The sequence below is a fragment of the Protopterus annectens genome, chromosome 11.part0 (genome assembly GCF_019279795.1).
Source record: "Protopterus annectens isolate FY-2018-M chromosome 11.part0, PAN1.0, whole genome shotgun sequence".
Classification (NCBI taxonomy): Eukaryota; Metazoa; Chordata; order Ceratodontiformes; family Protopteridae; genus Protopterus; species Protopterus annectens.
In genome coordinates, this window is record NC_056745.1 from 1,373,921,411 (window position 1) to 1,373,947,933 (window position 26,523).

Below are 26,523 nucleotides of genomic sequence, written 5' to 3' on the forward strand. Positions count from 1 at the left end.
AATGCAGTAGATATGATTCAGATGGAGCCTGGAGGAAGTTAAGGTGAGTCCAGTAGATATAGTTCAGATGGAGCCTGGAGGAGGTTAAGCTGAGTGCAGTAGGTATGGTTTAGACAGAGCCTGCAGGAGGTTAAGGTGAGTGTAGTAGATATGATTCAGATTGAGCCTGGAAGAAGTTAAGGTGAATTCTGTAGATATGGTTCAGATGGAGCCTGGAGGAAGTTAAGGTGAGTTCAATATATATGATTCAGATGGAGACTGGAGGAAGTTAAGGTGAATGCAGCAGATATGGTTTAAGCAGAGCCTGGAGAAGGTTAAGGTGAGGACAGTAAATATTATGCAAATGGAGCCTGGAGGAGGTTAAGATGAGTCAGTTGATATGGTTCAGATGGAGTCTGGAGGTGGTTAACGTGAGTACCGTAGGTATGATTCCGATTGAGCCTAGATGAGGTTCAGATCAGTGCAGTAGATATGGTTCAGATGAAGCCTGGAGGAAGTTAAGGTGAGTCTGGAAGAGTAAGTGAATACTTGACTGAGGTGTCTGGTTTACATGATTACGTCCATAACTTACCTACCTTCTTATGTGGTACTTTCAAATAAAAGATGAACTATGTCTGAAAAACAACAGCATTTATTAGATGCAAATGATTTAAATGTAGATTTGCCAGTTTAGCATGTGCAAAGGACCAGTGAGTTGCAAAGCCATATACAAAGGGCCCCCAGAGCTATATATTTGGATTAAATGAATCACTTTCTGCTACTGTTACTACTAATAATAACTGTAATAACAACAGCAGTAGCTTAGGTATACACTTCATGTACTTTATTAGAAAGCATTTTAACATAAAGTCTTTTTGATGACACAATAATTCATATGTTATCCACGTGCATTTTCAGGGCCCAGATATTCTTATCCTGTTTCATACTTGTATCCCTTATTTAAAATAAAGTTCTATTTATAATACTGACATATACGTTTATACACAAAAAAGTAATAAAATATTAGGTACTGACTCTGACATAATGCTTTATTAGTTATCTAGGAAGAGATATTATACAGTTATGGGTTTGTTGGAAAACAAAAAAATCTTAGTCCTGAGGAGAATCTCATGTTTAAAAATTCATTCTGCACATCAGCAACTATGTTAATGAAAGTAAATGTCTGAGGCAATTAACTCATCTGATTTTCAATTCAGTATTTAAAGCATTTTGAGATGCTATATGATAGGTGGAGTCTGACAATGGTACAAGGATTTCTTAGTCTTAGTTTTTGTTAATTTTGAATTGAATAGTGTTTCCCTTTTGACTATTTTATGGTGATATTTTTTTATGTAAAAATGCAAACGTTTATATTCTGTTATGTTGCATTCTGATGAAATTACTGTAACATGTTTTGTGTCAAACTTCTAAACGTTACCTCTGGTTCTAAAGCATAAGTTATAGAAGTCAAAACAAAATTAAATGTATTTTGATATAACTGCAGCACAATTGCCTTACAATTTAGTTTGCTACATTCATCTCTACAGTTGCACTTTGGTCTGGAACATTAAAATGTGAACAATGTCAGAAAATTAAGCATTGTCTTGCGAATGTAATTATTTATTTACTTTTTGTAACCAACTTAGTTCTACTATATATTTAGCTCTGTTTTCACGGGAGATCTATGGTAGTTTTGTATGGGTGTAATGGTAGTTTGGCCAGGACATAGAGTACATACCCCTTCTATTTCTTTTAACTGTCATAGGAACATGCCAGTTTGATCTTTTTCCTGCAGTCACAATGCTATAAATACATTAATTGTTATGTATGTTTTTTCTCTAATTAATAATTAGCCAATTTATGTTAATTTCTCTCTTTTTTGTGTTAAAATTTTATGTTCATGTAAGACATATTAAAAATATGTAGACTCATGTAAATAAGCTCACATATAGATGTATTTACCCTGCAATTATAACTATATCATGTGTAACTTAAATGTGGAACTTTTCTCCCCAGGCCTCTGGCTGAAAATAGTTTTTTTCCAGTTGGACTTTTAGGTTCATAGGTTCATAGGTGTTTACTAGGCTAACGACCAGAAGGGCCTTTTTAAGCCTAGCCATGCATCCCAAATCTCTGACAAGTTCTGATACCCTTGATAAGTGTAAGTATGCCCTGGGAGATGAACCATTTACAGGTTTCTTGTGTCCATTAGAGACATAGGTGCCAAACCAGGGATGAACTTCCGGTTTCCCATCCAATTGTCCAAGTTGCACTTCAATTGGGTTAGGGAGGAACTGTGCTTCACATGGATGGGGAGCCTGTTCCATAGACAGGGTAGTCTCTGGGATATATAACTATCTCTCCAGCAGGTCCTATTTATATCACAGGCAAGGCTTAAGTCTTCAGAACTAGTAATTATGGTGCTGTTTGTTTTGTGGATATGCAGGAGGTCCATCAGAGTGGTGTCTGACAATGCCCTGTATACCAGGCATAGATCTCACCTCTTTCCCTGTCAACAAAGACAAATAAATAAATAAATAAATAAATATTTAATGCTAAGAGGAAATTTCCTTTCTTTTTTTGTTATACTTCAAATGACATTATTGCCAAATTGAGCTACCACAGCTCAAGTAGATGTAGATGGTATCTCACATTATTATGTTGTCATAAGATGACATCACAGGGGTATAGCAACCCACTTATACTCTAGTATATAGTTCATACAGAACATGAATGCTGGAGAGTGGTATGGAGGTAGAACCCCAAACTTTTTCAGGTGTATATGTATGTATATAAACAGAAGCCATAAAATAGATTTGTTTTTTTACATATTCATTTGACATTATATTTATATTGTCTATAAAATGATGTAAAATGACTCAAACAGTAATACACTAAACTACCAAAAGCATTTTCCTACAGCAAAGTATGTATTTGTATTAATAGAGACATTTTCACTTACAGTGAAACTGATACCGGTAAAAAATCTTTCTCTGCAAAATATAACCACTGACACTCTCCGGGCAAAGTGGTCTACAGTCAGAGGGGCTTCAGGATATCGTCTCACCTGGTCATCTGCAGGTAAAATCACAACTGACAAATATTTCCTGAATAATCAGATTTAATACCTCTCAACTGTACAGATTTTTGCAGAATGTCCAGATTTTTGCCTCATATTTTTCATCTATTTTTCATAAAATTGTGGTTTTCTGGCAAATTAGTGGCAAATCATTAAAGCCTGAAGTTAGAAAATAATGACAGACATTTGAGTTTCAGTCTTCATCCCCTTTAGAAAATTCATGCTAATGAAAAATCTGTTATTCTATCAACTTTCTAAGTTTATAAGAGCAATATTTAAACATTGTCCCTATTTTTGTGCCTTTGTCCTACTTTTATTTATGGCTTTGTCCAGATTTTTTGCTCTAAAAGGTTGACAGGTATGGATGGTAATGTAGTGTAGTCTTTTCCATGACACAGTGAACAATTTGCATATAATCTTATGTTAGAATATAGTTTGAGGAGCATTTTATGTTGTGCTAATATTTTAGTCCTTCTCGACTTTATCATCCTTTATGGCAGAAGGTCCTCAGTTTTGGATCTATCAGTCTACAATGGTTTGAATAAATAAAACCATCAGGAAATTGCACTTTTGTTGGCTTAGTTTATTATCTCATTTTAGACAGAGAAAATGAGAATAGATGGTAATATGGGGGCCGTCAAGACACGTACCGACTCATTTCATCATTAAGGTATTAGTATATGCGTCCCTATAGATAGATATATGTCAGCAATGTCTGAATGGAAAATTGTAGAAAGTAAAGGCAGTGCAGTCATCCTCAAACCTTAAAGCAACACCAGAAGTCCGCCAAAAATAAAAACAATGGTTTTATTATGAAATAAAATGAATACGTAAGCTAGACAGTGTAAACTTCATCAGACAGCAGACTAATACTAGTCACACACTTAAATAGTACTCCACTTCCATCTGATTGGATGAAACCTTGAATAAAATAAACCCCTCAGTTTCCATGCTTAAAATTTTGATGACACTAAATATATACACAATTATATAAAATGACAATATATCAAGTTAACAACGCAGCTGAACAATAAATCAACCTTAAAAAATCCATCATTATTATTAATAAATACTATATATGTAGACAAATATGAATTAACATTCAACTATAGATTCACTAAAATACAAGCCAGATGTCAAGAGGCACTACACTTTATATTTCTTCTACAATTTTATTTCTTTGGAGGGCCTTCAATTTTAGCACCGGGGTAATTGAGATTCTTTCATTAATGCCTGGCCACCTATCAGCCTGTAGGCAAATTTGCCGTTTTAATTCTTTGAGTTCTAAATGCGCCTCCCCCATACTCTTTTATCATTAATATCTGCATGGTCTATAGCCATAAACCTAAAGCTATGCTCAACATTATCATGAATATGTCTGGCCAGAGCATTATTCAAATTTTTCTTTTTAATAGCATACTCATGTTCATAAATTCTGTGGCTGAATTCCCTTTCAGTTTTACCTATGTAAAACACTGAACACAGATCATAATTTGCCATGCATACTATTGCTTTTGAAGAACAATTACTCTTCCCTTTAATAGAATGTTCAAAGTTTTTTACAGTAAATGTGTCCCGTTTTAATTTTGTGACACCAATTACATGCTCCACATTTGTGCATGCCAAAATGGGCATGCACACTGGGGCTTTGTCTATTCCTAAGAAGGTCCGTCAAATTCCTGCCTTTCCCTATATGTTATTATAGGTTTATCACCAAACTGGGTTCTGATGTTGAAATCCTCTATCAGAATCTCCCAGTATTTCTCAAAAATCCACTTCAGGCTGTACGAATCAGAACTATAAGTGATAGTCAATGATCTCAAGAAAGCAACACTGTCTTTCATGTGTATATTTTGATCTTGCTGAGTGCCAGCTGTTGTCCCTGAAACCATCACATTGAGATTCACAGAATCGCCGTCTGAAGAGTCATTATTGATAATAGGTTTGAAATTACCTGTTTCCCTCTTTTTAGTCACTTTATTTATTAATTCATTTAGTAAATCTACTGGGTATGCTCTTTTTAAAAACATGGATTTTAAATTAGTGTATTCTGCCATAAAATCTTCTCTAGATACCATACGAGCAGCTCTTACTAGTTGTCCTTTGACAAATGATCTTTTTTGATGCTCAGGGTGCGGGCTGCTGTAGTCCAGAAAAGAAGTGGAATAGTTTTTTTTTCCCTATAAATTGCAGTTGCATACTTCCCATGCATTTCATCCTTAAAGAGGTGGACATCTAGATAATCCATGTGATCAAAATTAACTACTGAAGTGAAATGAAAAAAAGTAGTCGTGGTGTTACTATATTTTAAAATTGTTCTACTATAGTCAAAGGTCCTTTCCATATTAAACTAATGTCATCTTGGAACCTGTAATATGTTTTTATATGGGAATAATAGACAGACTAGAATACAAATTGCATCTCCCGGTATGCCATGACGATATTTGCATACACCCCTCCACAAGCTGACCATCCCATGGCAATATCAGTTGTTTGCAAGTAATATTTGTTGTTAAAAGAAATAAAATTGTTAGTTAAAACCATTTCTAACAATTCCAAAATAAAATTAATCTTGTCATGGTCAATTCTGTGTTCCAGTAACATCTCATTAACCCAATGTAACACAATAGTCTGTGGGATAACTGTATACAGGTCTCTGATATCTATAGTTACTAATATGTCATTTACATCATATTGTGCACTATTAATATGTTCTAAAAAAGTCCAGGAATCTACATATCTGGGTTTCCAATTTCAATATCTTTTTCAACTTGTAATCTAGATATTGGGCACAGACTGCTGTTATGGAATCCCTTCCATACACTAAAGGCCTCATGGAAGTGTCAAGAAGTCCTTTGTGGATTTTGGGGGATACCAAAAAACACTGGAAATCTGGGAGTAATGATGTTCAATTCTCCTTTTCAAAAAATATGTCAGTTAATTGACCATAAATTTTCTTGTATGCCCCATTTCATTCATTAAGGGAAAGTTCTTTATAATTGTCAGTATCAAGAATGCTTTGCATCTTCTCATTATACATGGACAACTTCATAACAACCACCCCACCCCCCTTGTCCAGTTTCATGACCCTAACATTCTGTTTTTGTATTGAACCCAAGATGTTCCGTTCCTCTGAATTAAGGTTCATTGAACCTAGAATTGACCTATTTTTATGCTTGTACAAATTCTGGAGGTCTAATTCACATAAATTTCTCATACATTACAAGCTTGGGATGGAAGGGCGGGGGGGTTATGAGTGGAACTGATATGAAAAATGTTATGGTTGTCACACTGTATGTTATTCTCATATAATAACGTTAAATTTAACTTTCTCAAATACAGTTTTAGATCAATGATAGTATCAGTGGCATTAAAACTTCTAGATGGCACAAATGTCATTCCTTTCACTAGTAAGTCAGCTGTTGTTTCATCAATATGCACTTTTGAATAATTGTAAACTGCAAAGTTTTTGTTTATTAAAAACAACAATGCATTCATTGCTGTTAATGATGTTTCCTGAAACAACACCTGTTACAAACTGCTCATGGTTAACACAATTGTCCACCGTGTCAATACAAGTTGTATTGTAATTAAAAATGCTTATGTCCTCCAATTCTTGCTCTTGAGTTTCGCCCCTTGAAACCCCATGGTTTGAAACACTGCCTGAGGTTGCTGTCTATTGTTGAAATTAACCTTGTTTCTAATCCTTTCACTTCTCCTCAATATATAAAATAAACCCCTCAGTTTCCATGCCTAAAATTTTGATGACACATGGAAAATGAGGGGTTTATTTTTTTTGCCGTTTTGGCATGCACGAATGTGGGGCATGCAATTGGTGTCACAAAATTAAAACGGGGGACACATTTAATGTAAAAATTTTGAACATTCTAGTAAGGTGAAGTATAATTGTTCTTCAAAAGCAATAGTATGCGTGGCAAATTATGATCTATGTTCAGTGTTTAGGTAAAACTGAAAGGGAATTCAGCCACAGAATTTATGAACATGAGTATGCTATTAAAAAGAAAAATTTGAATAATGCTCTGGCCAGACATATTCATGATAATGTTGAGCATACTTTTAGATTTATGGCTATAGGCCATCTAGATATTAATGATAAAAGAGCATGGTGGGAGGCGCATTTAGAACTCAAAGAATTAAAATGGCAGATTTGCCTACAGGCTGATAGGTGGCCAGGCATTAATGAAAGAACCTCAGTTACCCTGGTGCTAAAATTGAAGGCCCTCCAAAGAAATAAAATTGTAGAAGAAATATAAAATATAAATTGCAGTGCCTCTTGACATCTGGCTTGTATTTTAGTAAATCTATAGTTGAGTGTTAATTCATATTTGTCTATATATATAGTATTTATTAATAATAATGGATTTTTTAAGGTTGATTTATTATTCAAGTGCATTGTTAACTTGATATATTGTTGCCATTTTATATAATTGTGTATATATATTTAGTGTCATCAAAATTTTAGGCATGGAAACTGAAGGGTTTATTTTATTCAAGGTTTAATCCAATCAGATGAAGTGGAGTACTATTTAAGTGTGTGACTAGTATTAGTCTGCTGTCTAATGAAGTTTACACTGTCTAAATGAAAGCACTTGCATATTTATTTTATTTCATAATAAAACCAAAGTTTTTATTTTTGGCGGACTTCTGGTGTTGCTTTTTGTTTTGAGGATGACTACACTGCCTTTACTTTCTTCAGTTATATACACATACACACACACACACACACACACACACACACACACACACACACACACACACACACACACACACACACACACACACACACACTCCAAGATTACACTACAGTGGAGAAGGAGCAAAACCACAATCTCCACTGTACTGCAGTCCAACACAATGAATGTCTATGCTGTTTGAGTTTCTGGGATTTCAATGTTCCCAGCTTGTTCTTTTAAGTTTCAAGCTTGTGAGAATTTGAGCTTGTGAGAGGGACCCACTTTAGGGCTTATTTGAAATTCATAAAAAATATGACTTCAGCCACTGTGTGATAAACAGCATAGTCAAAGTTGTACAAAGAAACTGCATGGCAATTCAGGTGCAGTAGTACAGACATGCTGTGCCTAGCATAAGTGCACACATCTCTTAGAAAAGTAGCATGCAGTATGCATCATGCAAAGAAGTGAGCTGTGCTATGGCAGGTCATGTGACCTAGGCAAGTGCCGTGCAGGCAGCCTACTCACGATAGTGCATGTCCACATATGCATCACACATTTCTCTTTGCAACACTTTAGAGCTGGGAACCCAGACAAAGCCCAGACACAAAAGCCCCTGTCAAAATTATATTATAATAAGGAAATGCAGGCATAAATAGGGTGGGGGAAAGGTGGTGATTGCCCTGGGTGCAAGCTGACACGGACACGATCATCATGTGCTGATGATGTGGAAGTGCAGTAATGGCAGTCATAAATGAATGCTGATACTGTTTTTGTTGCCAAAGCTGAAGTGGTGTGTGTGTGTGTGTGTGTGTGTGTGTGTGTGTGTGTGTGTGTGTGTGTGTGTGTGTTAGTGTGCTTTAACTGCAACAAGGGAAGAGATTTTTTTTCCTTTTGGTCTTCAGCTTGGGATGATATTTTTGTTTGTTTGTTTTGCTTTGCTCCTCAGCTGTGAGTTGTGGGGAGCACAGCTGTCAGAGGGCTCAAGTTACAGATGGCATGGGAGTGCTGTACCAACATTTATACATGAATGCCACTGCTGCTTTGGTGGTCATGTCTGAAGAACTTTGTGGGTGATGATTGACTATTGCAAGCAGCTTGCTACAGTTCCACAGAATACTTTTATTGTTTTGGTCTTCAACTTGAGATTTTTTTTTTTGCTTCTCAACTGTGAGCTACGATGGGGCATCAGTTCAGGGATATGCAGATGGTCCATGATGACTTAACTATATTTCTGAAGAAATGAGTGAATAATGCTGTCAGTAAGGGGAAAATGCATGCAGAGGAAATACATAAAGATCAGGAGACAAGAAAAGGGAGATGGGATGGGATGTATGGGGCATTTTTTATGGGACAGACATATTTTTCTATTTTTTTTAGAAGGATAGAGGGAAAGATTGGATGGGAAAGGTGAGCTTAGGATGAAGGGTATAGGAATGGCAACAAACTCAGACAAAGAAAGATAATGGAGCCACTGATACATATGGGAGCTACAAAGGAGAGCTGCAGACAGAGGGATGACAGATGGTAATGCAGAACAGGGTACCCTAAACTTGGGAGGAGAGTGACACACAAAGAAAGGGAACATCATGAAAGGGGGATAGAGTGGGGTGGGAAACATCTGCCAAGTTGTAAAGCGGTGAACCTGACCAGAAGTCAGTTCACCTCCATAACTATCATTGTGGCTGGGTCCAGTCACTTGTGGCCTGGTAGTTGGAGCCATACAGCTGTGCACCTCCTCCAGGAGCATGGGAATGCAATCCAGGTGCTTAGTTACTAATCCACCATTGCCATCACCAGTTCTTCCACCACCCTCTGGATGACCCAGAATATCCATAATTTTGTGTCATATTTTTGGTCTGTCCTCAGAAAATGTGTTTTCTGGCAAATAATTGAGGATTGAAGTCACTAAGTAAATAACAGACATTTGAGTTTCACATTTCATATCTTTCAGAAAATGCATGCTAACGCAAAGCCTATTACACTAACAGGTTTCTAAGTTTACAAGAGCAATATATAAAATCTGTCAGATTTTGAGCCCTTGCCTCTCCAATACCTCCCCAATATGACTGGCTTTGTCTAGATTTCTTGCACAAAGAGTTTGAGAGGTATAGGATCCCCAGTTGACACTCTCTGACTGGGAGTCTACATTACCTTAGCAGAGATTTAACACCAGAGGCCAATGGTGGACTCTCCAGGTCACCAACTACAGAATGGTGTCATCATTATTCAGAGAGAGAGAGACTGCACTGGAAACTGGTGGGGACACAGCCAGTGGTGGTAAGGCCAGTAGGGAGCCTAATGATGATGGCATCTCTTTCTGTGACACTCCAATAGCAATTTCCAATAGCACAGTGCCAGTGTCAGCAGTGGTTATTCTGCAGGGCACTCTCCACCCACATGCACTGGTATTTTTTTTTAAATCTTAATCCCCCAAGTGCAAATGTATATCACACCCCTCCACATTGTGTGCACGCCAGTATTCTAAGCGACAACTGTGACCTCATCTTCCCCTTTAAGAGGACTTATACATCTAGTCCTGAAGCCCACTACTGCTGAACTGGACTAGGCTATTTAAATACAATAGCCACTGTACTACTGAGCAGAGTATGTAATGTTAAGTCGGGTGATTGTCTTTTTAAATTTTCAAAGGACATCCACCACTGTAGCAGCGTACATGCTCACTGGGTTGCTTACTTATTTAATTTCCACTCTAATATTTGCTCTTCCTCCATAGCCTATCGAGTTACTTAAGCCATAACTTCTACTGCCTTCTCAACTTGGGAATAGCTACTATTCTATAAGACAAGTAATGAACACTAAAAATATATCTAAGCTTCCAACAGCTGAAATGGCAAGTTAGTAGCCATCTGCCCTCTCAAATTAGAATGTTTTTAAGTGATTAATTGGGCAAGCTCCTATTCTTTAGAACTATCTCCCCAGAATTTATGTTTGTAATAAAGAAGGGCGCAATAGTAAGTGGATCTACTGGGCCAACAAAACTCCTGCCATTAATGCAACTATCTACAGAAAACCAAAAAGTACCACTCCCCTACCCTTCCTCCAAATCCCACCCACCCCCACTACATTAATAGTTAGCCAGTAAACATGCCCCTAAACTAGTAATCCTACCACCTCATTCAAACCAACTAACCAGTAATTCTAATCACTGGAATACTCACATCCCACCTCAGTGATTTGATTAGCTCCACCCCCATAAGATATACATCTTTATTAACTTAACCCACCCTTCTAATTTACACACTTTATAACTCTACTCTAATTCCATAATAATGTTAATCTTAGACACCTCACTGCTTGGCTTACTCAGTATAGCCCACTTTATTATTTCCTATGACAAACAACATGTCACTAATATCTACTCTACCAGTAATCCAGTCACTACCACCCCCACAGTCAGACACACAAGCATTATCATAGGTTAATAGGAGTGTACTAGGCTAATGGCCCTGGAGCTTTTACAAGACTAGCAAATAGGATTACCCTGGCATTGTGCCTCCCGACCTTAATTCCCAGTGCCTCTGTCAAATAGAGCCACTAAAGTGATCCCTGGGGTGAATTTACTATTTCCCATCCACTCATCAAGATTTATTTTGAAGAGAACCAGTGAGGTGCTCTGTTTGATATGTATGGGAAGTCTATTCCATAGCATGGGCAGTGTCTGGGTTATGAACCTGTCCCAGCAACTTGTTCTGTTGATTGTGGTAATGAGGTTGAGGTCTCTGGAGTGTGTGGTGCAGAGGGATTGGGATTTTTTTAGATGTAGCATTTCTAACAGAGTTGGGTCAGACATGGCTTTGTAAGTCAAGCAGAGATCGCCTGTAAGTAGGCGATATGAGACAGAGAATAGTTGGAGTTTTTTGAGTCAGTCCATACAGGACAAGTGTTTAAGGCCTAGGATCCTTTTTGTGAGGTACTTTTGTGGCCTCCCCAGTTGTTGCAGGTGTCTAGTGAAGTACATGCTAAATGGGGCATTATATTCGATACTTGGCCTAATGAGGGCAGAGTAGAGGGAGACAATGACCTCTTTCTTCCTGGATGCAAAACCCTTAGTAATGAGATGTGCCACATAAAAGGTCTTTCTGACCACAGTGGCAATGTGGTGGTCAAAGGAGAGGTTGCTGTCAACCTGTCTTCACAGATCTCTTATAACGTCTTCTGTGTTGAGTGGACTACCATCAATGTGGTAATTCATGGGAACTAGGTTTTTCCCAAAGGGGATGATGACACATTTTTTGGTATTGAGCTTAAGGCCATGGTTCTGACACCAGTCATCCCTTCTTGCTGGCCTGGACTTTAGAGAAGTAGATACCAAGCAGGAGAGGATCCAGGACCAAACCCTGTGGGACTCCACTTGTGACTGGATGGCAGTCTGACTTGGAGTCAGCCACTTTCACACTGTGGGTTCTATCTGTGAGCCAGTTAGCAACCCACCTAGTGACATAGGGGTTGATGCCTAGCTTAGTGAGTTTTTCTATGATTCCTGAGTGGGGAATGGTATCAAAGGCCTTGGTCAGATCAAGGTAGGTTGTATGAACCACCTTGCCCTCATCCACAGCTCTGGTGACTGACTCAAAGAAGTCGGCCAGGTTGAGCAGGCATGATCTACGCTTCACAAAACCAAACTGTGTGAGATCCAGAGTTTGGAGATTCCCTATATCCTTGTTTATTAGGTCCATGATGATGTGTTCCATAGCTTTGCATTTCAGACTCATCAGACTAATGAGGCGATAGTTCCCAGGGTCTGTAGTTGCTCCTCCTTTGTGGAGAGGGATGACTGTAGCAGTGCGCCATTTGGTAGGGACAAATCCTGAGGTGAGGCTGTGATCGAACAAGGCACACAAGTGAGGTGCCAGTTCACTCTGTAGTTCATGTAGAACACAGCCAGAGATATTGGCAAGTCCCATAGAAGCTGTATTCTTGGCCTTGGACAGTGGTGTTTTAACCTGTGCAGCAGTAATGCTGGGTGCCTGGCAATTTACTGGTATTGTGATAGGTCCTTTAGTGGGGGAGAGTGGGGTAAAGTTAGCACTGCATCTGTCAGCCAGTATATTGGCAATATCTGTTGGCTCGGTATAGGAGGTACCATTATACAGTAACTCAGAGCAAATCAGGGTAATGCCATGGAGATTCTTTACATAACTATAGAAGGCCTTGTGGTTGTCTTTACTATCTGATGCAATTCTGTTTTCATAGCTAGCTTTAGAGGATTTGAGGAGGGATCTCAACGTTTTGTTGAGGCCAATAAGGGAGTTTATTCAGTATTGGTACTTCACCTTATTCTGCATCAGTTTCTTCCTTCTGTTGTAGAGTTTGTTTATGGCAGGGAACCACCAGATTTGCATCCTTTTTTTGGAAGAGAGCATCTTGGTTCTGTTGGGTATGGCGAGATCCATGCATTTGTGTATGTGTTCGTACAGTGCATTGGTGTATGATTCTGCGGTCATGCAACTATTCTCCATTTGCATTGGTGCCGTGAATTTAACCACCTCTGTCTTTAGGAGCCCAAAGTTGGCTTTGGAGAAGTTTTTCATGGTGGTTACCTTTGCAGGGGTGGGGGGTGGGGATTTGGATTTTCAAGGTGATTAGTTTGTGGTCGGATCTAACCAGGGAGGGGTTGACAATTGGTGTAGAACAATGGTCACCCATGTTATTAATGACCAGGTCAAGGATGTTGCTACCTCTAGTGGGGATAAGAACGAGCTGGTCCAGGGCATTGGAATTAATGAATTCTAGGAAATGTTGGGCAAGTGTATTGGTACATGAGTAGTTTTTCCAGTTAATGGAGGGATAGTTGAAGTTGACAAGTATGAGAGTGTTAGGTTGGACCCTAATATTCTCCAGTGTGCTTATTAATGTGGAGTGTGAGTCTTGGGACATGGTTGGGGACCTATAGCTGGGTATGACCTGAATCAGTGTCTTACCCACTGTTAGCTACACCTGAAGTATCTCTGATGCCAAATCTCTTTAATAGCTCCAACATAGAACTCTTTTCATTTAGATACACTCATCCAATAGCCTTACCATATTTATTCCACAAATATGCTAAACTAGTACCTAAACTCACACATCTATTTCTCTTTAGGTTATCTCAACTTAATCTAAGTGGGGATATACATCCGAATCCAGGTCCTCAACTGCACATACAAACATCCCAACCACCTGACAATACTTTCTCTCAGAACATCATCAATCAACCACATAATAGCTCTGACCTTTTCCTTATAAACATGAATCCTCGGAGCATCCTAAATAAAATTCACAAATTTCATGCAACCCTCTCTCTATACTCTCCAAGATAGTGGTCTTAACAGAAACATGGCTAACACCCCACATAAATGATAGTGAAATCCTAACCCAAGGCTACAATATACATAAACTTCACAGGACACACAAACGTGCTGGAGGTATAGCGATAATATACAAAGACTCTTTCAAACTAGAACAAATAGAACATAATCCCCAGGCCCCGTGAACTCTCAAATTTTAATCTCATGCCTTCATCTAAATGCCAAACACATAATTATAGCAATTTATATTCCTCCAGGCAACAACCCATCCATAATTGAAACCCTCTTTGTTGGTCTGACTCTAATTTTAATCAGGAAGCCATAGTATTGGGAGATTTCAATATGGACTGGTACATTTACTCTTCAGGCAACCCCTCCAACTTTATTGGCCTCTGTGCTTTCAGTCAAATAATACAAACCCCAGCCAGGATCGACAAACATAGTAACAAGCAGTCTATCCCAGACTGGACTCTAACAAATAGGCCCTTTTTCTGTTACCACTTTGGCTGTCTCCCGGACAGCTTTAGTGACCATCTATCCACCTATATACTTAGGTGCTGGATAAGCATTCTAACAAACATCATATAGAAATATGTCCAGAATAAAAAAAGTTCTTCCCTGAAATTTTTGGAAACCTCCTACAATTTGACTGGACCCCACTGAAATACATTCACTTAGATTCTGCAATTCAATACTTCAATAAAAAAATTCAACATCCTAAAAAATCTAGCACCCCTTAGGAAAATACACGTTAAATCAAAACATTTACCATGGCTATCCAAAGATAACATGCAGCTCCTCAAACAGAGAGACAAAGCATGGTTCCAGTATCAAAACAACAGAAAACAAGCTTCCCTTGTAGCCTACTGACAAATAAGAAACCTAGCCAAAAAAACATATTAAGAATGACAAAAAGTTATACTGTATTAGAATCCAACAAAAACATCGGAACAATCCCAAAAAGTTTTGAGAAGCCATTAAACAGCTACTAAAACCAGAACAATCCACAACTCCAGCTCCAACCACAAGAAAAACCACAGATAACATAGTCATCTAATTTAACTCATACTTCATCAATTCTATACTATCCCTAGTAAAAATGACAGCAATACTCCCCTATTTATTCCTTCAGGAGCAGCAGCAAACATCAATTCGTTTACAATCAGACCTATAGAAACTAGTGTCATTAAAAACTTCTAAACAAACTAAAGCCCACACCCCTTGTTGCTGACGTACTCCCCACAGATTTTTCTCGGACTAGCAGCAGACACCACCTCATACCCTATCTCTAGCCTAATCAACCATTCTATTTCAGAGCAACATATCCCCAAGCTGTGGAAAATTTTGTATATCATCCCACTGCACAAAGGTGGCTTCTCAACAGAACTCTCAAATACAGGCCAATTGTCATACTCACTCCTCTTGCCAAAATTCTCGAAAAATGTATATATTCTCAGCTCTTTGACTATCTATTAAGCAAAAACCTTCTAACCAATTCCCAGCACAGTTTTAGACTTAAGCACAGTACCACAACAGTGTTTGTAAGCTATACCAACACAATTAACCAGCTCAGAAACAATGGCCTATTTGTCTCATCCATTTTCCTTGATATATCTAAGGCTTTTGACACTGTATCCCATAAAAAAACTACTCAATGAACTTGCTTCTCTAAATTTCACCAAACCAGCCCTCTCTTAGTTTCATAGCTACTTAACGGACCACCAGCAATCAGTTAAGTGGCAAAACGAACTCTCTTCTCTATTACCCATCCAAGCCAGTGTCCCACATGGCTCAGTTCTTGGGCTGCTGCTTTTCACCAGCTTTACTTACAAACCTTTCACTGCCACCCACCTAGCCAGCATCATTCAATACGCAGATGACTCCTCCCTGATATGTTCAGATCCCTCCCTTCCAAATCTCCTAGAAATAACCCAAAAATCTTTTTAGACATAGAATCCTATCATTCTGACTATCAACTTATACACCTGATCACCCTCCCTTTCGACATCTATTCCTCCCCAAAAAACAAAATTGAGCCTGTTGATCACATCAAACTACTTGGGGTCACAACTGACAACTGTGTAAAATTTGACAAACACTTAGGGCTAACCATCCAAAAGGTGTACATTAAATTGGGCCCACTTTACTGAGTAAACCATACCTTACCAACACCACCAGACATTCTATAGCCTGAACAAATCTACTCTCCAATCTTCTATACACCTCCCCAATCTTCACAAATCTCAGAAAAACTGACAAATAAATTAGAGGCCTGTTATAATAAAATTGCAAGATTTGCCATTAACCAACCTTACAGATTGCACCACTGCTCTGCTTTGCACCAACTTAAATGGATCGAACTACCTAACCTCCTATCCTTCAACCAAGTAACTATTGCCCATTCCATCATTCACTAACAAGATAATTGCCCTGCACTCAAAACTTGGTACAGCCCGATTCTAACTGCAGAACCCTAAGATCCTCTGACAAACTCCTACTAAATGTCACTAAGTCCGACAGTAGTTCTGGGGAGTCAATGTTCTCCTAGCAAGTATCTAAGTCCTGGAATTCCATTCCTCAATACATACTAAATACTACAAACACACACAGATTGAAACTACTTCTCAGGGAACACCTAACCAACAACTGGCTTTGCTCCTACACAACTCCAGGCTGACCATACTATGCTTTCTCTCCTATTTCCATATTAGGCTTTCTATCTCTATATTTATGCAATGAGATTGCTAAGTAAACTGTTAAGTTAATATATTTCTTGTTTAGCCGAGATTCACTGTTATATGCTGTCTCTCTGGATATTCCACACATGACCTACTTGTTGACCTGTTAGTGCTGTGTATTCTTTTGAATGTGTTAATTTTGTCTTAGATCCATATGTCTCACATTATGTTACTTTGCAACTACTATTGTAAATGTTAAATTCTTGTAGTGGAGCTTTTCCTCCGGGCCTGTGCTGAAAATGAGCTTTTGGCCCAGTCAGACTTTCCTGGTAAACAAATGTAAAATAAAATAAAATAAATAAATAAATAGTTACTTGTGGAACCTATTCCTATCTCTCCCCTCAGTATAGAAGAATGGACATACCTGGTGGCCCATCACAAGGTTCATTGTCATCACCAGCTCACACACCTGCAGTGGCCAGTGACACCTCCACAAAGACTCGTCACAGCACAAGGGAATAGTGTGCCAGTGGACATTTATACCATGTTTCCTGCCTAAACTAGGTAACACACTGGAAATAAATCAGTGGGTGTATAGGCTGATGATCCAGTCACAGACAGATGCCACCAGTGCCATAGCAGAGATGATTATCTTTTTGCATAGCATGTGTGATGACATACATGAAGACTTACAATGTCTGGTTTAGAAGGACAGCAAACACAGCCACCTGCTCAGGTCACTAGTTAGCCACTTAGCTACCATTGTTGCCTCCATGGGGTCCTCTGTCTCTATCCAGTGCCACACATGTGATAGTTACTACTTTGTCTCCACTGTGGGTACACCTCACAGGGCAGGTACCTTGAGGTACTGCTGGTGAGCTGATGTGGCCACCCTTGAATACATAACCTCCATGACAGTGCCCCAAAGTAAGTACACAGTTAAGCAGGTCAACATTGTCCTTGTCAAAAGTTGTTTCTGGCAGTGCCATTGCATGAAGTGGACATGCCCCTGTCCAAGGGCATTCATAGTCCGTATTACTCCCCTTGGTGAACCCAGAAACACTCTTACAGCCACACCTCTGCAATATTCCTCAGCAAAATCTATGTCCCCTACTACCAGGCTTGTGCAAGAGCTCACTAAATCTAGCCATCTGTCCCTCCCTCTGCATAGTATACCCAGCTCTCCCTATTCTCCAGCCTTGTGACACAACTGTTCCATATCTCTGGACTAGCCGTGCCTCCAAGTACACACACAGGCACACACATGCACACGCACACACACGCACACACAAACACACACACACACACACACACACACACACACACACACACACACACACACACACACACACACACACACACACACACACACACAAAATCTCTCCAAACAGCTGCACAAAAATAAAACAGAATGCATGAAGATATGATATAAAGTAACCAAAATAAATGACTCCAGCATTGCAATATAAAGCCAGAATGTCTATTCAGCCTCCCCCCTAAACCATGGTCTAACTCTGACTGAGCTTTTTCAAGGAATACCACAGAAAACCTGAAAGGAGCATTCATACAAAAATAAATTAAATAACAAATCAGCTGCTTGAATCCATCAGAAAAAGCAACATCTTAAAGTTCAAAACCGCTGCTACATTGGACAGAGGGGTCCCATATTGTGATTGTCAGTAAATTTACAAAGTACCTCAAAACAAATGTTCAAAATAAATCAATATATATTAAAGTATACCTCTGTATAATCATACATTCTAAAACTGCACGTATTTTCAAAGGAGTAATCAATGAATATGTTTATAATATAGCAATGATATTATATTTCCAAAAAATATACTTTTTGGTCTGTAGTGTTCAATTATAGCAACAAAAACAAAAGATCAGTCTTATCCACAAACTGCAACATCAAAATCTAAAATTGAAATAATTTTGTGTGATTATAGCTTTCTAAAGGTACCTAAGTTAAGAAGTTGTATTTACTTTTGCAAAGATTGATAAAATAGTTGGTGTAATCTCAGACACAAAACAGTTGTTGATTGATGCAATGGAAAGGAAATGTAATCTTGAATTAGTTACCTTAAAAAAGTCAGGATTAAATGCAATGGTGTAAATTTTAGATTTCTGATATTGTAGTTTGTGGATAAGACTGATTCTTCATTTTTGGTGCAATATTTGAATACTTAAGAAATAAATATATATTTTTCAGAAGCATAATTTTCTTAATTTATCATTAACATATACATTTATTTTTTATTTTCTATTATATTTTCAGAGTACATAGCAAAAAAAAGAATAGCAACAAATAATATATTACATCTGAATACTTATACAAACAACTGCAGTGGGTACATAAAACAAAAGCATTCCAACAACGTTCTAACTATACTTCAATACAAACACCACTCAATACTTAAAACCAAAAATACATATCGTATAGCCCCTACTTCAGTGTGATAAAATCTTCAACCTATTATCCAGTCTGTACAAATTTTAACTTTCTTATCTGTGTTTTCTTGGGTGCTCATTATTTTACAAAAAGTCTTGATATTGTTGCTATTTATTTTATCCTTTCTCCAAACCACATCCTCTTTCTCTGCTTTTGCAAAAATGCTCTTAACCTAAGTCATGTGGAATGTCATACCTTTAGCAGACTACACACATACTTACATTCTAGAGCACTTTCTGAAAAATCACATTAAAAAGCATAATAAAAACAAATGTAAATATTTTCTGAACAATGAACGCTATTAAAACTGTTCAAATGGTAACTTTATCAGGAAGAAATATTTTTTACAGTGATAAAAGTACATTTACAGTCTTTCCATACATATTATAATATATTGTAATGCAGACAAACCCAGAATTATATTGTTTGCTAAACTTTCACAAACAAATTGTCATATCTTGGAAACTGCACAACCAAAACATATATTTATAGAATACTTTTGTTAACCAGATATACGCTTTCACATGGCATCAAGGAATTCCTGAGTGCATATTTGTTGAGATGTTTACAGAGATGTGAAAATATATTTATATTGCTAATTATACAGTTAAGTTGTTGTTTGTCTTTTGTCTTTTCCCGGTAAGGGGTCGCCACAGTGGAACTCTGGTCCACTAATGATTGGCAGTAGATTTTTCGAAACGCCGAGGTGCCAGCTCGACACCCAACCTTCAACGAAGGCACGCCCATTTACACACACATGTCTTTCGAACACTACCCAACCGCAGGGAGGACATGCAGACTTCACACAGAAGGCACTCCTAAGCCAAGCCGAGAATCGAACGGGAGAACCTCTTGCTGTGAGGTAACAATGCTACCGCCGTACCACCACGGCAGACTTAAGTATAACACTGAATATCTCTCAGGATTGTGCAACTTACAGTGCAAATATTAATGAGAGTTTCCTTATATTATGCCATATAATCGCATGTAAGTCATGTGAGTTTTGAAGGATTAAGTATATATACAAATATCGTTTTTCATAATTGCTAACAATAACTAACGATATCTCCAGTATAGTGTGACACATCTGGACATTGGCAATGGATCTTCTTGTCTGTCACCATGGCATTTTACACCATATTCCTCAACACAATGTAGGTATCTCAGTTATTAAAATATTAACTTAAACAGGAAAATATGAAAAATAAGTGACAAACACTGATTAATTTCTATACTGCATAATATCATACAAGAACAATCTTAGTGTCATTTTGTTAATAAGTTCATGCCCTTTCTAATACTGCCTGTTATTTGCTGGTAAGTGACTTAGTAAAAAATCCAGAGGCAGGAAAAGGTCTGGATGACAAAATGAGGTATGGGTGTTAACTGGAAGTATGAAAAAAGTGTTATAGGCTTGAGTGAATTAACCCATCCTCTTAATAATAAAATAATGATCGTATCCAAACAAGGCCACCCATTCTCCTCTCCTCCTATGCCAGGAAGTCAAAACCCCCACCTTCTCAGAACTAACCTTTGAAATATGCCATTCCATTCACTCATTTGGGTTTTCTATCAAAATTTCAAAAAGCAGAACATTTTTCCAGCAAAAGATTGAAATATAATATTGAAAGTGAAAATAACATTTTGCCTAAATGTCAAGCGTGATAATAAACACAACGATTGATATTCGACATGCCAGACTTCCGGTTTCAAAAGTCCGTGTGTCCTTTTATTTTTAGCAGCCTCCTTCTTATTATATATACCAACACCGAGATCAGACTACAGTGTGGAAAAGGAAACATTACCCTATCCGCACTGTACCCCGATCTCCATTCAAAATGTTGAGTTTATATTAGCAAATGTATACCCACTTTCACAAATATAAACTCAACCCCTTTCTGTTTTAGCATTACATCAGCTTAGAAACCACGCATTTGACCAACCTGTATTTCACTTCATGCCTTACAGAATTTTGATAGTAAACCACTCATTACAGCATCCTAACAATGATAGAATATGTGAAAAAAAATACTTCTGTTTCTGCACATTTCCAGCATTTCCCTTCTCCTGATTTAAAAGAATGCAAAATCTGCCAAGAGTTCTATGGCAGTGATGAAGCAATCACATATGCTGGCCCCAAACCATTGGCAGGATGTTTAACCTTTCCCTAATCTGAAACATAACATTCACTCCTCCACTGATAAACTTGTTCCATTCTGTTCCCACCATTTCTACCTCAAATTCTCCACTTTCTTCCCATAAATATGTTGTGTTAATATCACATAGATCTTACTACACACCCCCTGCATTGTCCCTGTAATATCATATCGATGTCTGAACTCTTTCACTTCCTTTCTTTTCCTGTCAGCATCTGTTCCAACCCTGATATCTTTAGCCAACTATTACATGGTCCAAGTTTTCATATTGCAGCCAGGCCAATTTGATTAGCCAGATTTCACCCAAAAAAACTTTCCAAACAAATAACCACTTTTTGAGTTCTTCTACACAACCTGTGCTACTATTCTGATCACCTTTCTTCGGATTTTTTGCATTTTATTTCTGTACCTGAAATCCTAAGGTTATGATTGTTCTAAAGCCCCAATCTCAAAATGTAGATGACCCCTCCATGCAGCCCTTATTTGACTTTATAAATCTTTCTCAGTTTTGGTTAGTCACCTGCCCCATTCATCTTTCTCCTGTTAATCCAAGTTGAGCATTAAATTCTTTAGTCGCAGTAGCTGGTACAGCTGATGCTAATGGATATAACTCAGATTCTGACATTCCCAACCCCCATTGTTTCTAAAGTAATCTAAGCCTCCCCCTAGTGATACACACACCTTTCCCATTCCATATAAACTGTTCACATATAGCTTGCATCCTTCTTAAAAAGGGCCCTCCTTTTGACATCAGTGGGAGGTGCCTATTCACATAAAAATTACTGGGTAGGACCATAATTTGAATCACATTTATTCTATCAGTTAATGTGAACAAGCTTCTTGACCAGATTGACAAAAATGTGAATATTTGCTAAAAACAGTCTGATAGCTGTTCCCCATCTAGTTTCCTCTGACCCACTCATTATACATCCGAAATACTTAGTTTCAGTTACTCTACCAATATGGAACTCATTTATGGGGACAAGAAACCTCCACACCCTGACCTGAACTGTCTTGGTCCAATTACTCTCAAGTCCTGAGGTGATTTGAATCTATCAAAAACTCCAACCACTTCAGAGATAATTGGATCTAACCTGACAGATGCTAGCATACACTCACCTGCAAACACAGCAGACAATTTTTGTTGTCAGAGAATATGCTGTATAAACTGACAAATCTTCTGGAACAAAGTCTCCATGGCCAATATAAATAAAAGTCGGGATAAGGGACACCCTTTATGCAGGCCCCTAGCAATAGGAATGTTCTGAGATAAGAGGCCATTAATTAATGATTGCAATTTAGCATTGCTGTGAAGAGCTAAGGTCCATGCCAGAAATGTCTTTCCTAAATCCACAGCCTCTTGAACTTTGGATAAGAAAACACTCTGTGGTATCAAATGCTGATTTGATATATAAACAATACCTATTATTATAATTTTCAGGTTCAGCACAGGTTGCAAAAAGTGGGAGTATCCACCAATCTATTTCAACCAACATTTTTTTTTTTTACAAAACCTCTCGGATGGGCCCATGTTAAACTTGACAAATATTTCTTCAGCCTTCCTGCCACAACTGCTGCCGGGATTTTACTGTCAATATTGATTAAAGAAATCAATATTCTTCTCTGGCCTTCTTTGATCCTGCTTGCCCTTAGGCAATAAAGCAACAAATAGTTTTGTAAAAGACTCTCGTAACTTACTGGTCAGTGATCCCTCATAGTAAATCCTAGACAGACGGCTTGCAAGCTGTACTTGATATAACTCAATAGGGAAAACATCGCATCCTGGACACTTCCTTGCTTTCATCTCATTGATTGCTTCCCTCACTACTTCTTCTGTTATGTCAGTATCTAGCATCTCTTGCTACTCCACAGATAATGTTTCTCCCTCCCGACCAAAAATAGATACCTCTACCTGTGAACTAGCTTGGTCAGTTAATCAGGATCAATAAAACCACTTGTAAAAATCTAGAAAGGACCTAATTATCCCTTAAAGATCAGTGATCAGATTTCCAACTCTATCATAAGCTGCTGCGATAGTACAATCATTCTGCTTTTGCTTCACTCTCTTTGCAACCGTTTCCCTGATTTATCTCCCATGGTGTTCACCAAACTCACCAAATGCTGTGGTATCCAGTAGTAATCTGGTTATTTGCACACCTACTTCCTCCAATTTCCCTTTCTCTCCTAAGTCCATTTCCTTTTCTAGGACACACAGTTCCATCTCCCACCCAGAGACTAACTTGTCTCTTTCTCTGGCCCAATGTCCTTTTTTGTTCATGTGATGGCCCCTCAAGGCAGATTTAACGGCACCCCACCATTGGTAAATATCCATTTGCCATCCCAAGACCTGCTATTGCAATCAAGAATTTCACTCAGGAGGTAGTTACCCTCTGATTTTCTTTGTGGACTGACCCAAAACCTCCAAACTAGGTCTTCCACCTCCATCTCATGTTGTTTGTCTTTTGGCTTTTTCCCGGTAAGGGGTCATCACAGCGGAAATCCGGTCCACTAATGACTGGCAGTAGATTTTTTTACGAAATGCTGAGGTGCCAGCTCGACGCCCAACCTTCAACGAAGGCATACCCATTTATGCACGCATGTCTTTCGAACGCTACCCAACCGCGGGGAGGACATGCAGACTCCACACAGAAGGCACTCCCAAGCCAAGCAGAGAATTGAACGGGAGAACCTCTTGCTGTGAGGTAACAACGCTACCGCCATACCACTGCGGCACCTCCATCTCATACCAACAATAAACCCTTTCAGCATTGTTAAAGTCAGAGCAACATGATATTATCTGATAATGTGGACTCCCCTATGTCCACACTATAGGTCTGAGACAATATTGTTCCACTGATTAAAAATCTGTCTAGCCAGCTCTCTTGTCCAACCTAATTTCTGGAGAAAGTAAACCACACTGCATTATTATTCAACTACTGGCAAATATCCACCTGACCTGCTGCTTCTTGCCACTCCCTCACTCCCTCCCTTGTTTTATGATTCTTTTCTTTATAACCAAACTTTACGTCTTGTTTCCAATAATTCACAAAGTTGAAATCTACCCTCCCAACACTTCTGTATTACAAAACAGAAATATGTCCAGACAGTGATTGTAAAAAGATTTAAAACATTCTGCAGAATCAAGATTAGGGCCATGTATGTCTCCAATTTTCTGTCATAGCCAACAATATCCAGTACCATAATAACCCATCTACCTCCCTCATCTTCTTTTACTATTTTACTTATAATCCTTAGATTCTTCCTGAACAAGAATGCCATTCCTCTCCTTCCACCATTTGGGACAGTACTATATTCCAACACTTCCAATGTTTTCCTCCTAACTTCAAGAACTACAAAACTAGGCATACTTGAGGAGACCAGCATTATCTCATAAGTAGGAAGAACTGGATAAGCACTAGCTAATTCGTGGATAAAAGAAGGAGACTGTCTAGTAACAGTGTGATGAAAGGCAGGCCTGATAGCTCATAGGGAGTACCCTATGTGAGATGCAGGTATTCTCACAACCTCAGGTTTTGGAAAGCTGGCCATACTGGTCCATAGAATGAGTAGCTGATAGCCAGATAGCCTCTACTACACACACAATAAAAAAATGAGGATTTAACCCTGTAAGTATGCCATAATGCAGATTCTGGGACCTTGGAGGAATTCAAACTTGAATGCAGAAGTCATGCAACAATTGAAATGATGTGAAACTTCAAGTTCAGAATTTTTTGATGTATGAACACATTGAGAGTAAACAGGGGGTATGGTATTACAAAACTGACGTCTCACAGTGTAATGACCTGCGAACCTATCTGTAGACTCTTAAGTATCAAATGGTAGTCTGTATGTATGATAGAAGGACCTCAGAAAACTTGAAGTCAGAGAGATGGTATAAAAACAAGAATATACTGAAAAATTAAAGTTATAATAAAATAAATGCTGAAGGCAAATTAATATATTTAACAATGTTTCAATGTCATTTTTCTGCTTTATTAGGCATATGATAGCTCAACTGGAAAATATGTATTTACTGATGAAAGAAAAAAAATGATCCCATGGTCTTTGCTGCTATAATTGTATCTGCAATCTGGAAAATAATATTTGATGACATATTGCAAGTTCTTCTGAGGCTGTTTAATGGATGTCTTGATAATTATTGGTGATACAAACCAGCAGCATTCTGAACTCTTGGAATGTGTAGCATACCATCTGAATTTGGGAGTTATGAAAATGAAACATTTTTCAAATATAACTTTGCATTTCATGTTCCTGTGTCAACTAGGAATGAAGCATAGAAAATAAAAATCAAAAACAAACTGAGCCAGTCATTCACATTCTAAAACTATAGCAAATTTCAATTCTTCTTCTGCTCTTTAGAGCATTAATTCCATTTGTGTCTCTCAAATCTAACATAAGTAAATAAGCCTCTTAACCACCGACTAATGTAGGATGTAGTCATGGACCCTGATGAATGCCTGACAAGTGTAATTATTCTACAACAGAACTGCAACACTGCAAATTGTGAAAGTGTGGAATTTATGCAAAGTCTAACATTACAGTACACAGTGTATGCCCATACTCTCAGGTATATTGATCACAGAGTTTGTATACATAATTATCAAAATTATGGGGGCCCAGCTCCTTCATGTCAGGGGTTGCAGGTGGCGGTCAAGATCCCCTACAATGCTTGAAATATATTATAGTTTTGATTGTTGTTCCGCTGTCTGAAATTTGTATTTATTTTTCAAAGTGTCTAAAACTGAAGCAATAGCTCTTACTGTTCTGATAGGGAGCCCCTAGAGTTGAGAACAGGCCATTGTGAAGCTATTTTTCACAAGCTAAAAAGCAGATCCTGTTATAAACAAATGCTTCTTCACTTCCTTCATCATTTATTCATTAAGCAACATGTGAAACTTCACTCTGAAGCCATCATGAGTAGTGTTTTCTCACAACAAAGATGGCTCAAACAAACTAATGGCTTGTGCTTTATTTATCTTTAAATGAAACTGCATTCAAGGATTTGAAAACACATACATAATAAAAGATATGTGCAAACATTTTGCTTATATACAGAAGTACATTGCTTGTTACTAAAAAGACTAAAAGGGCAGAAACTCTAAAGAAGAATCCTGCCATAATTCATTTATAAATTCACTTTGAATTATGGATAAAAG

At 38.1% G+C, this 26,523-nt stretch overlaps 1 protein-coding gene across 1 annotated transcript in view; it reads left to right on the forward strand.

The window, feature by feature from the left end:
* Positions 1-26,523, forward strand: part of LOC122815075 — a 3,014,144-nt gene that overhangs the window by 195,530 nt on the left and 2,792,091 nt on the right. Inside the window, exon 10 of the mRNA XM_044087319.1 lies at positions 2,944-3,060. Within this exon, the coding sequence (XP_043943254.1) occupies positions 2,944-3,060 (117 nt within the window). The remainder of the gene's footprint in view (positions 1-2,943; positions 3,061-26,523) is intronic.